The sequence below is a fragment of the Podarcis erhardii genome, assembly GCF_964252035.2.
Source record: "Podarcis erhardii genome assembly, chromosome: 12".
Taxonomy (NCBI): domain Eukaryota; kingdom Metazoa; phylum Chordata; class Lepidosauria; order Squamata; family Lacertidae; genus Podarcis; species Podarcis erhardii.
The window spans coordinates 1,484,219-1,496,244 of record NC_138513.1 but is presented as its reverse complement, the minus strand read 5'-3'; the positions used below and the strand labels follow the sequence as shown (position 1 = coordinate 1,496,244).

The window sequence follows — 12,026 nt, the reverse complement described above, 5'->3', positions numbered from 1 at the left end:
TTGAGAGGATGCTTGTTAAATTTACAAAGGACACCAAACCGGCGGGGTGGAATGGGGTAGCTGAAGAAGACAGAATCAGGATTCAATATGACCTTAACAGGTTGGGAAACCGGACCAAAACCAACAAAATGAAATTTCAATAAGGTCAGACATAAGGTTCTCCACTTAGGCTGCACAAATATAAAATGAGAGACATCCGGATTGCTAATATTACATGTGAAAGGATCTAGGTGATTCACAGTAGACCACAATTTAACATGAGTCCACAGTGTGATGTAGTGGTAAAAAAACCCTCATGCTATTCTAGGCTGTTACCAACAAAAGTCTAGTGTCCCAATCAAGGGAAGTTGTAGTACCACTCTATTCTGGTTTGGTCAGACTACACCTAGAGTCCTGTGTCCAGTTCTGGAAGCCACAATTTAAGGATACGTCAAGCTGAAATGTGTGCAGAGGATGGTGACCAAGGTAATAACAAGGTAATAAAGGCTGAGGAGCTGGGCACGTTAAGCCTGGGAAAGAGGAAACTGGGAGGAGCTTTGATAGACATCTTCAAATATCTAAAGTACTGTCTCTTGGAAGATGAACGAAGCTTGATTTCTCCAGCTCTGGAGGATAGGATCCATATTGGTGGATTCAAGTTACAAGAAAGGAGATTACCTTGACACATAAATAAGAATTTTCTGATTGTAAGAGCTGTTCAACATTGGAATGGACTCCCTTAGAAGATGGTGGACTCTCCTTCCTTGGGGGTTTTAAGCAGAGAGCCTCCGGCAATGGATGCTTTAGTTGAGTTTCCTTTATTGCAGAGGGTTAGACTGCATGACGCCAAAGGTGCCTTTCAATTCTACAATAATATGATTCCATGATTCTCTCCGTTGTGAGTTCTTTGATGGGCTGTGAGATGGGACCTCTGATTAAAGCTTTTTCCACATTCCAAGCACCGATATGGTTTCTCCCCTGTATGAATTCTTTGATGGGAAGTGAGACCTTCTTTCCGACTGAAACTCTTTCCACATTCCAAGCACTGAAAAGGTTTTTCTCCGCTGTGAATTCTTTCATGTGAAGTGAGATGAGCGTTCCGGCTGAAGCTCTTTCCACATTGCAAACATTTAAATGGTTCCTCCCCTCTGTGAAATCTTTCATGCGAAGTGAGACTTTCCTTCCGACTGAAGCTTTTTCCACATTCCAAGCACTCATAGGGTTTCTCTCCTGTATGAATTCTTTGATGGGCTGTCAGATGGTTTCTCTGATTGAAGCTCTTTCCACATGCTAAGCACTGATAAGGTTTGTCCCCTGTATGAATTCTTTGATGGGAAGTGAGATTGGCCTTCTTACTGAAGCTCTTTCCGCATACCAAACACTGATATGGTTTCTCCCCTGTATGAATTCTTTGATGGGAAGTGAGACTTTCCTTCCAAGTGAATCTCTTTCCACATTCCAAGCACTGATACCGTTTATCACCACAGTGAATACTTTGATGTTGAACAAAGTAAGCGCTTGTACCAAAGCTCTTTCCACATTCCAAGCACTGATAGGGTTTTTCCCCTGTATGAATTCTTTGATGGAAATTAAAACTCTCCTTCTGAGTAAAGCCCTTTCCACATTCCAAGCACTGATAGGGTTTCTCACCTGTATGAATTCTTTGATGGACAGTAAGATTGGCCCTCTTACAAAAGCTCTTTCCGCATTCCAAGCACTGATATGGATTCTCCCCTGTATGAATTCTTTGATGCGAAGTGAGACTTTCCTTCCAGGTGAAGCTCTTTCCACATTCCAAACACTGATATGGTTCCTCACCGCTGTGAATTCTTTGATGGATAGTGAGATGACATTTCCGAATAAAGCTTTTGCCACATTCCAGGCATTGATATGGTTTCTCCCCACGGTGAATACTCTGATGTCGACGGAAATTTGTGCTTGTATGAAAGCTCTTCCCACATTCAAGGCATTGATATGGATTCTCCCCAGTATGAATTCTTTGATGGGAAGTGAGACTGCACTTCTGAATGTAGCTCTTTCCACATTCCAAGCACTTATATGGCTTTTCCCCGGTATGAATTCTTTGATGGGTTGTAAGACTTAACTTCTGAGCAAAGCTCTTTCCACATTCCAAGCACTGATATGGTTTCTCCCCACTGTGGGTTCTTTGATGGGCTGTGAGGTGGTAGTTCCGACTGAAGCTCCTTCCACATTTCAAGCACTGATAAGGTTTCTCTCCAGTGTGAGTTCTTTGATGGGCTGTGAGGTGGGCTCTTTTACTGAAGCTCTTTCCACATTCCAAACATGGAGAGAGTTTCTTCTCAATGGGATGAGAAGTATAATGGGAGCTGTGACTGAAGATTTCTTCACGCTCCAAATAATTGTATGGTTTATCCACCGTGTGTATTTTGTCATATTCTCCCTGGTTCTCAATTTCCCATTTATCATCACCTGCAAGGAGAAAAAAAAAATGGATTAGAACCTCGGGAAGAAATGGAGCCCTAGATAACGGGAATCTGAAATTTGAAAAGCCTAGATCTTCTCCTAGATGGATTTTGTTTGGTCCATTCATGGAATCTGCTACATCTCCACTGTCAGTCTTCTCTTTGATTATTTTTTCTATCACTTTTTAGTAAAACCTGACTGAAGCTATGTTAACTTCCCTCACTACTCTGAATCCTACATTTAAAAAGGCCAGGTTAGTTCAGACCAGCCTGATCATTGCTTTAAAAGACATAAATGGAGAAGACTATACACAGCCAAACAGCTGATAGCCCTCCATTCCAGGTGAGCTGTGGGGCTATCAGAATCCCAGATGCTGTAGGTGGTGCTGTTGAGCTACATCAAAATCATGGAGGTTTCTCACATGGAGATACGTATTGAATTTCAAATCAGATATCATGATCCAACACAGAGCCTTACTTAGAGAGGCCAAGATCCCGCAATTCTCTTCCATGACTTCCTTATGCAGAGCTCTCTGGTCGGGATTTAGCAATGCCCATTCCTCGTCTGTGAAACGAACAGCTACATCTTCAAAGCAAACTGAACCCTACAAGAAAAAGGAAAACGTCGCCCTCTTAAGCAGCATAAACATCATCTACTACACATTGCTCTGTTGTTTTCTGCCTGGTAATTGTTGCGTTGCCTTAATGGAATTGTTTTGCTGCACATTTTAAGCATGGATGCTTATTTTAACATCTTAATGGAGTTGTTTTACTGTGTATTTGAATGAAGTGTGTTAATGTTGTTGTAAATGGGAACTCCACATTGTGTTATTCAAATCAAGTATTCTCTCCTTGTACACGATTGGGGGGTGGGGGCGAGCAGACTCTCCTGATGCCCCAAAGTCAAGGGGTACAAAGGGGCATGGGGGAGGGTAATCTCTGGTGTGCAACTAAGGGAGATGGTTAGGTGAATCCTGGCCACTGTTTTTCCCCTGTTGTCAACTGCTCAGAAGCCTATTTTAGCATTCAACAAATATAGAAATAAAACTGTTAACTAGTGACAAATAATACTAGTGACATTCAGAAGGCTAGATAAATGAGGTGGCTGTTCCTTATTCTTAGCACATAAGCCATCTGGAATGGAATTTTAAGCCTTTGTTAAGGGCAGAAGCCAAGAGAAGGAGATTCAGTCAGGCCCAGAGGCAATCTGGCTGCCCCGTCTCTCACCCTCTTTCCCCCCCATGCTCCTTCTCCCCACCTCGTCTGGTTCCACAGCCGCGACTTCTCCTCCGCCAGCAAGAAAAGATGGATGAGGCGGTCTTGCCAGAATCCCTCCGCCATCTGTGAGACAGAAAGGTGAATGAGAAGTCAGAGGTGGAGCTGTGCATGGCGAACGAGAGAGGGGCCACAGAAAAAGCCTCACGTGCCGAGGGCATTTGGACATTGGCAGCCATTAATCTTATTTAGTTATGTGAAAATTGATGCACCCTGCTTTGGGCTCTTGGATCCCACCAATGACCATCAACTAAGAAAGGAGTGGATTCACTCCACTAACTGCCCCCCATTAAATATAGAGGACCCACCTCATGACATGCAAATTACACAAATTTCTGCAATTTCCCACAGGCTACCTTGTGAGGATCTTGTGTGAGGGAAAACTTAAGTGATTTAGAGTCTTAGGAAAGAGCTGAACGAACAAGAACAGTTTTATTTACAAAAGAAGAGGTCCATGAAACAAATTTGGGGTCAGGAGGTGCATTCTTTCAAATAAAAGTTGGCTTATTACTTAAACTAAATAGAAAGATCTCACTGTAATACATGCACAGCTTTTCTTAAACTTCAGTTGCTAAAAGCTCACTTGTTGCACTTCAGTTGGAAGTTCAGGTTTCTACCATAGGAGGTAAAAGAATTAACTCAGTTTCTGTTCATTTACTTAGTTATGAGCAGGGTTACACTTAAATACTTTTAATACAGCGCAGCTTCCTTCTCAGCCTAATACTTTGGTTCCTGAGCGAGGGGCATCTTTCGTTCATCCGCCTCTCTCTCAGCCACCCTGAGGTATTTCCCACAGACCCAGGGGATCCTCTCAGGCCTTGTTCTTGGTTTGGGGGTCTTCTTTTCCTGGCAGATCTCTCCCCTTCTGACTGGAAGGAGACCCTGGTTTAGTCCGTCTTCCCACAGATTCTCCCTCTCCTGCCTCCTCAGACTCAGCCCTCCAGATTAATTCCTGCCTCCATACTCTCCCCAGACCCTCCACTGGGTCTTCTTCCTATCTAAGCTGTGAGACTCCTTCTTTTGGCTAGAGAGATTCTCCCCAGATCAGAGTCAGTTCTCCCTCAGAAAAGAGCCTCTCCGAATAATAATAATAATAATAATAATAATAATAATAATAATAATACCCCTCTCCCCTCTCTGATCAGGCCCTGCCCACTCTCTCCCTCAGAAAGGGCTTCTTGGGTTTTCCCTCCAAAAGGGCTGGCAGCCAATCAGAGAGGGGGGGGGGCTCCCGCCCTCTGCTGGAACCTCGGAGGCACTGCACCCCCACACTCCGCTCTGGCTCCACTGTCCCTCACAGCCCATCAAGTGTGTTCTCCAAAAAGATTAAAAGGACTTAGAGATTCGTTTCAAAACCCAAAGAATGTGGGCTAAGTAGAGAAGAAACTCCTTCCTCCTTACCCAGTGGCCTCTCTCTGGTGTCCAGTGCAGCCCTCTCTGCCTCAGAGGAATCAGGGCCCATTTCTGCAAATGGATCCTTTCCCTGAAAGAGCAACCAAGATTCCAAAAAGAGAATAGGGAGCAGGATTAGAAAAAGGGTGGCAGAGACAAAAATGCATCTCCCATATCATTCAGAGCTCCTTGACAGCATCCAGAGGAAAGTCTCTCTCACCTGCTTTCCCTCTGCCTGCTTCCTCTCCTCTGCCTGACTCAGGAGGAAACCTTCGGCCAGGGCCACCGCCTGGGAACTGGTCTCCGCTCCACATTCCCTCACCCAGCTCTCCATCTCTGGTGGAAGAACAGCCAGGAATTGCTCCAAGATCACCAAGTGCAGTGTCTGGGCTTTTGTGTGCCTTTCTGGCTTCAGCCACTGATGGTCAAGGTGGTAGAGTCCTGCTGCAAATCTCTTCGGGTCCTTTGGCCTCCTGGTAGCAGAACTGCCTGAACCGCCGGCTCTGCAAATCCTACAAAGCAAATACACTGTCAGGAGGGGGAAATGTTCTCTGAGCAAGCGTGGCTGCGTCCTGCTAGGAACCAAGCCTGGACTCCACATCACAGATTCTGAGATTTCTTCAACACCAAAAAGAAGAGACTCTAGCCCTCCTAAAATGTGGGTTTCCTAACTCTGGGGTTCTCCAGGGTTGCTCCCTCCCCCAATTCAGGGCCCATTTCTTTTCTGCTTCCGCCTGATTTTCTAGCACTTGGAACCTGCAAAGTTCTCAAGACAGACGACTTCGGTGGTGTCTCTTTTTCTTTCTCCTTATCCAACCCACCCCACGAGGGCCAAGTAGGTGAGGCCAAAGGGCAGCGCTAGAGAGCAAGTAAAGAAGGGCTCTCCTTTCTGTGGTTGTAAGTTGTTTTAAACTGTTTTTAGTATTGCGCTTTAACATGGTTGTCTGCCCAGGGTACTTAGGATAAACAGCAGGTTAATAATACTACTAATAAAAATGTTGCATAGCTTAACCCACACGCAGCCTTATATGTTTGGGGGTATTCCTGGATTCAGAATGGTCACTGAGTGCCCCTTTCCTGGTCTGGCTAGTTTGCCCACCACTGTCCCCTTGGAGCAGAGATGACACGGCCAGGGTACTCTCTGCTGTGAATCAGATAGGATCATCGCAATGCCCTCCAAGTGGAACTGCTCTTTTGGATGGTTCATGTGATGGCCTGGGACTCGGGCTCAGACTTGGAGCCAGAGGAGTCTCAGTCCACACCAGATCCTTTGCCTAGTCTGGGGCCTGATTCTGAAGAGCTGCAGTCTGCAGAGGTCCCCTGCAACAAGCACCAGCTGGACCGAGCTAGGGGCCTGATCCTGCCCTGGCTCCAGAAGCAAGGATGACCTCATTGCCTCTAGCTGGCCCATCACTTACAGCTGCTCCACTACCAGTTGGGTCAGGGGAGGCTGAGGCGGCCCCTGGGTCTAGTAACCCACTGACGTCTCCTGAGCTGCAGAGACTGAGGTCTGAGAGAAGGAGAAACCTGAGTACTCGCAGGAGAAGTGCTCGCCTTCGGGCGAGACAGGGAGGTGAGTCACTGGGGGATCAGGACCAGCCGTTACCCCAACAAAGATAAAAGGCTGTTGGACCCTGCCCCAGGTTGTGGGAGCTGTATGCCTGTGATTCTATGCCTTGGCCCTGACGGACTGACTCCTCACGGAACCCTTGGATTCGGGAACGGACCTGGACCACATTACTGGGGCTACCCCCGGGCCCAGCACAGTTCAGAATCTGCTCCAAATGGCAGAAGCCAGATTGTTGGCTGGGCTCCCTTTCTTTATGAAGAGCATTTCTTTCCCATCTTTTTCTTCAAGGAGCATCCAAGGGTCTCCCCCTCCTCATTGAATCCCACCCCCATTACAACTCTTGAGAACACATTTGATTCCTGTTTTAAAGCAGCTGTATTGGTGGCCCGTTCATTTCCAAGTCCAATTCAAAAAGTGCTCACAGGAGGACTTCACTTTGGCCCCCAGATATGTGAAGAACCACCTTCTTCGCTAGAAACCCTTTTGGCTGTGAAATTTGGTGGGGGGGGGCTCTTGGTAGCTTCACCCCCTTGAGAGTCTTGGCTGGGGGTGGCCCAAGAGAGGGCATCCTGGGGGCAGATCCCCCATTGGGGGATTCCCTCCCTACAGAGGCAGATCCCCCTCTTTCCCAAGGCCTCTGACAACGGAGACGCGCGTTTTCAGGACCCAGCCTATTCCTGTGATTATTATTTGTTTTGACTTTTAAAAATATTTTAAAATGGTTGTAAGCTGCTCTGGGTAACAAATGGAACAGTGGTAACAATAGCAATAATAATAGCAAACAACTACACTAATGAAGCCTCCAGCGTGGAAAAAAGATCAAGTCTACTAGAATCATAGAAATGCAGCAGCAGGACAAAGAATAGGCAAAACAACATCCAGTACAAAGCCTAAAGCTTCAAGCATGTGGGAAAATAGCAGGCATGGTGCTTGTTCGAATTTGCAGACTTTTGAGAATTTGGCTCAATCTGATCCACCCACCCGGGAAGAGGGGTAGATGAAGGTGATGAGTCGGTGGAAGAAGATTGGAAGAAATTTAAAGATTATCTACAGAAATATTGTAAAATTAAGGAATGTTAGAAAGATGTTGGAATGAAGTTACATGGCTTTAGCAGAAATGTTATAAAGAATTAAGTATAATAGATTGTAATTGGATTAAAGGAAAAAATGATGTTAGAATTTGTTAAGTTAAATGATAGGAAAGAAGTTTGAGGAAGATGGAAAGGATTTGCTAAAACAAATAATCGAAGTGGAATACAAAAAGGGAGGTGTGAGGAGGTCGCTGAAACAAGCAAAAGAAAGTTAATAACATTGAAAGTATTGGACGTGGTTTTCTTTTTTTTTAACTGTTTGTGTTTTATTTTTGTTATGTATATGTAATATTTTTGTTTTTGGGTTGTATTGTATGGTTTTGTTATGTTTAATTCTTTTTATTTTTTTCTTTCTGTAACTTTCAAAACTTTAATAAATATTTTTTTTTAAAAAAAAGAGAATTTGGCTCAATCTGGTTGATCTGAATTTAAATTGAAACACAAAGCATTACCTTTGCTTTGAACCTCCCTCCCACGTTCATCAATAGACTAACACTTTATTATAGATTTGTAGAGTTGGAAGGGACCCTGAGGGTCATCCAGTCCAACCCCCTGCAATGCAGGAATCTCAGCTCAAGCATCCATGACAGATGGCCAGGCAACCTCTGCTTACAAACCTCCAAGGAAGGAGAAACCATCACCTTCTTCAGGAGACCGTTCCACTGTGGAACAGCTCTTTTCACCAGAAGATAATTCCTGATGTTTAGTTTGCAATCTCCTTTCTTTTAACTTGAAGCCATTTATTTGAGTCCTGCCCTCTGGATCAGGAGAAAACAAGCTTGCTCCATCTTCCATGTGACAGCCCTTCAGATATTTGACAATGTCTGCCATACCTCCTCTTTATGTTGTTTCTTTGGGAACATAAGAAGAAAAATGAATACTACTCACATTTAACCTAAGCACAAACCAAAGGGCTCTTGACTAGGTGTTTGGCTCTTGACTGTTATCTGTTAGCTCCGTTTCCCCTTTGTTTCTGTTTAAACCAATTCACGAACCTACAACTCAACCATTGACCATTAATAATGTTGCAGATATCCCTGCAAATCTATTATGCTATTTTTGTGATATACAAATGACACGAGAAGGCTTGGCCTATTTATTTGTGTCCTTCATTCCTTCTACAAACCTTGTTTATAAAACTCAATTAAAGGTTCTTCCAAAAAGGAAAGAAAAAGGCAAGACACACACACACACACCTCATCTGCACTGCATCTGCAAAGCAGGATCAGACCCGTTCAAAGAGCCCTGGCTTCCTCCAAAGAATCCCAGGAACTGTAGTTTGTTAAGGATGCTGGGAGTTGCTAGGAGCCACCCCCTCAGAGTGAGGTGTCTGGACACCTGAGAGGTTGCATGTCTGAACAGGCACACGTGTGTCACCCAAGAGTCTGGATGACACTCCTGTCTGATGAAGGGGCCGGGGGAGCAGAAGCAATGGAGATTTTGCTTGCATCTGGAGGAGCATCAGAACAGAAGATGAGACCTGCAGGATCAGGCCAAGGGGGCTCCACTGAGTCCCCTCACCTGTTCTCACAGGGACCCACCAGGGGCCTCTTCTGGGAAGCCCACCAGGCGGATCCGAGCCCAAGAGCGTCTCTCTCCCTGCCTGTGGCTTTTCCAGCAACGGGGATTCAGAAGCATCCCTGCCTCCGACTGGCCATCCTAGCTAGGAGGCCCCCACCCATAGCTGTCAACGTTTCCCCCCTTTTTTAAGGGAAATTCCCTTATTCCGAATAGGATTCCTCGCAAGAAAAGGCAAAAGTTGACAGCTCTGCCCCCATCCATGCATTCCTTTTTCGTTTTCTGCACAGGTCAGGTTGTGTTTATTGTTTGGGTCTATTGGACATCGGAATGTTTCCGTCTGGCTGCAACCTCCATTGACAAACGTGACTGGGTTATAAGTCTGAAACGGGCTCGGGTTCCGCTTCGTGCCCGCGAGCAGCGCATTGATACAAAGGAGGAACAGAGTTGCAGTCCTCCTGCAAAGTCGTCCCCCCCCCGGCTTTGCAGAGAGGAAGGGGAAGGCCCCCTGCTCCCAAACTTGGGGGTCCCCAGCATGCATGAGCCGAACAGCCCCCCATGCACCCTCCCCCGCAGCCCGGGGACCCCCTCCCCCAATGCACCCGGGGGGGGGAGACAGGAGACTCACCAGATCTCCGGAGAAGCCCCCCGCCCACCGCTTGCAGGAAGTGACTTGGGAGGGAGGGGGGGCCTGGCCCCACCCCCCTTTCTTTCCTGCCCTCTCTAGGAATCCCGCTCCGTTCCTTTTAACCCGTGCAAAGCCGGGAGCACCAAGATCACCCCCCTCTCCCCCCCCTCTGCGTTTTCTCCCTTCAGAAAATCCCTGCAAAACAGAACACGCTAAACAACAAGCACAAGCAGCACGTCGGCTAATAAAATAACATGTATTGGTTTAAAATTCATAAACAGAAAACATATATGTTTCTTCCCGAATGATCCGGGAAGAACTGTCCTGTCGGCCTTCGTTATAGTGGTCATTTAAGTTACTTACCACTTCTACCATTTCTGTCTATAGAACATTTATACGATTCACAATAATTTGTGACTCCATGCACCTATTTTGTTTTCTGTTTATGAATTTTGAAACAATATACAGTATGTCATATTAGCCGATGTGTTGCTTGTGGTGGTTCTTTAGTGTTTTCTCCCTTCAGAGCAGGTTTTGTTTTTATTTCTTGGCTGGTTCTGAGCTATTCCTTCCCTTGGCCAGAAGAGCCATCCAGTACAATCCCCTGCAAATGCAGAAATCTCAACTAAAGCATCCCTGGAAGACGGACAGCCAACTGAAGCTTAAAAACCTCCAATGTAAGAGGTCACTCTGAGAATCCGTGTGCACCACTTTGAGATTCTTGGAGCTTGAAGGGGTCGGGTAGAAATGCCTTTATGGTAATATTGTTATAGATCTGGTGGGGGTGAATAAATGCTAGGATGTTGATTATGGGGATATGGATAAAACATAACGTGCAGACAGGGAATTCCTGGGCTGGCTTATGCAAAGCAACCTGGCTGAGCTATGGCTATGGAGAGAAGAACACCAGACCGTTAACAGTGGTACCTCGGGTTACAGAGGCTTCAGGTTACAGACTCTGCTAAACCAGAAATAGTACCTCGGGTTAAGAACTTTGCTTCAGGATGAGAACAGAAATCGTGCTCCGGCGGCACAGCAGCAGCGGGAGGCCCCATTAGCTAAAGTGGTACCTCAGGTTAAGAACCGTTTCAGGTTAAGAACAGACCTCCAGAACGAATTAAGTTCTCAACCCGAGGTACCACTGTACAAGCGAACTCCTTCCCTCTTGCCTTGAGGGGTGGACAAAGACCAGGGATTTGGGAGGCATCCAGGGTAACTGCTCTGGGAGGGGGGGGCGTGTTCTGGGAAGGAGGAAGAGGTGGTGGGAGAGCTGAGATCCATCATGGACTGAAGGCGTAGATAGGTGAATAAACAGTGTCTTCCATTCTCCAAAGGGACACAGACCCTGCGTGTGTGCCTGGGACCCCATGGGCTCTTGCCCCCACTCGGCAGAGAGAGGGGCAGGCACACTGCTTTTGTAACAACATAATAATTTAGGAGTCCAGAAAGCCCTGGCAAGGAAGCGGCAGCAGCAGCAGCCCGGCTTCTTCCCCACTCCAAGTCCTGCCAGGCAGTCCCTGGTGTGGACTGCCCCTGTCTGGGGGGGCTCCTCAGCCGATCCTCCCATGCAAGGCAAGAGGCTCCCTCAGTTCTCCACAAAGTGTGTGCCTCTGAGCACACACAGAGAACACCGGCCAGCCAGGAGCCTCCTCTTTCTCCTGATCCTTCTGGGCCAGAGGAGGAAAGAGAAGCCGGAGCCCCATCCAGGCAGGCAAAGCAACAGAAAGACACACACACACACCTGCCCCACCCAGAAGGAAGGCCAAAGGATGTGCCCTTTGGCACTGGCGCCACGTTGCATGTAAGAATGGACACAGAGGCGGCACTCCAAGGCACCCAGCCCTAGACTGCCTTCACCTCTGTCAGGAATTTGTCCAATCCTCTTTGAAAGCCACTGCAGTGGCAGCAAGTGCCACAGATGATGTACTGCTGTTGTGCTCATGTCCTGCTTGCGCGTTTCCCACAATGGGCCCCTGTGTGGCCCCTGCTGGACTAGGGGCCCCCTTTGGCCTGATTCAGGAGGCTCTTCTCAGGTTCTTACGACAGAGCCAGCAGCTGCGAAAAGAGCCACCCCTGGGCCAGGCATTCCTGGAAAAGGGACTGGAAGCAAATGAGCAAAACTCCCAGGA

At 46.9% G+C, this 12,026-nt stretch overlaps 1 protein-coding gene across 1 annotated transcript; it reads right to left on the bottom strand.

The window, feature by feature from the left end:
- LOC309325935 (uncharacterized protein) lies at window positions 1-9,936 on the bottom strand. The gene is made up of 6 exons (XM_081834341.1): window positions 9,898-9,936; window positions 5,311-5,602; window positions 5,100-5,181; window positions 3,682-3,764; window positions 2,902-3,028; window positions 1-2,430 (listed from the first exon to the last, which is right to left on the bottom strand). The coding sequence occupies exons 2-6, from the start codon at window positions 5,422-5,424 to the stop codon at window positions 845-847; spliced, it is 1,992 nt and encodes a 663-aa protein (XP_081690467.1). The 5' UTR covers window positions 5,425-5,602; window positions 9,898-9,936; the 3' UTR covers window positions 1-844.
- Between the last annotated feature and the right edge of the window lie 2,090 nt (window positions 9,937-12,026).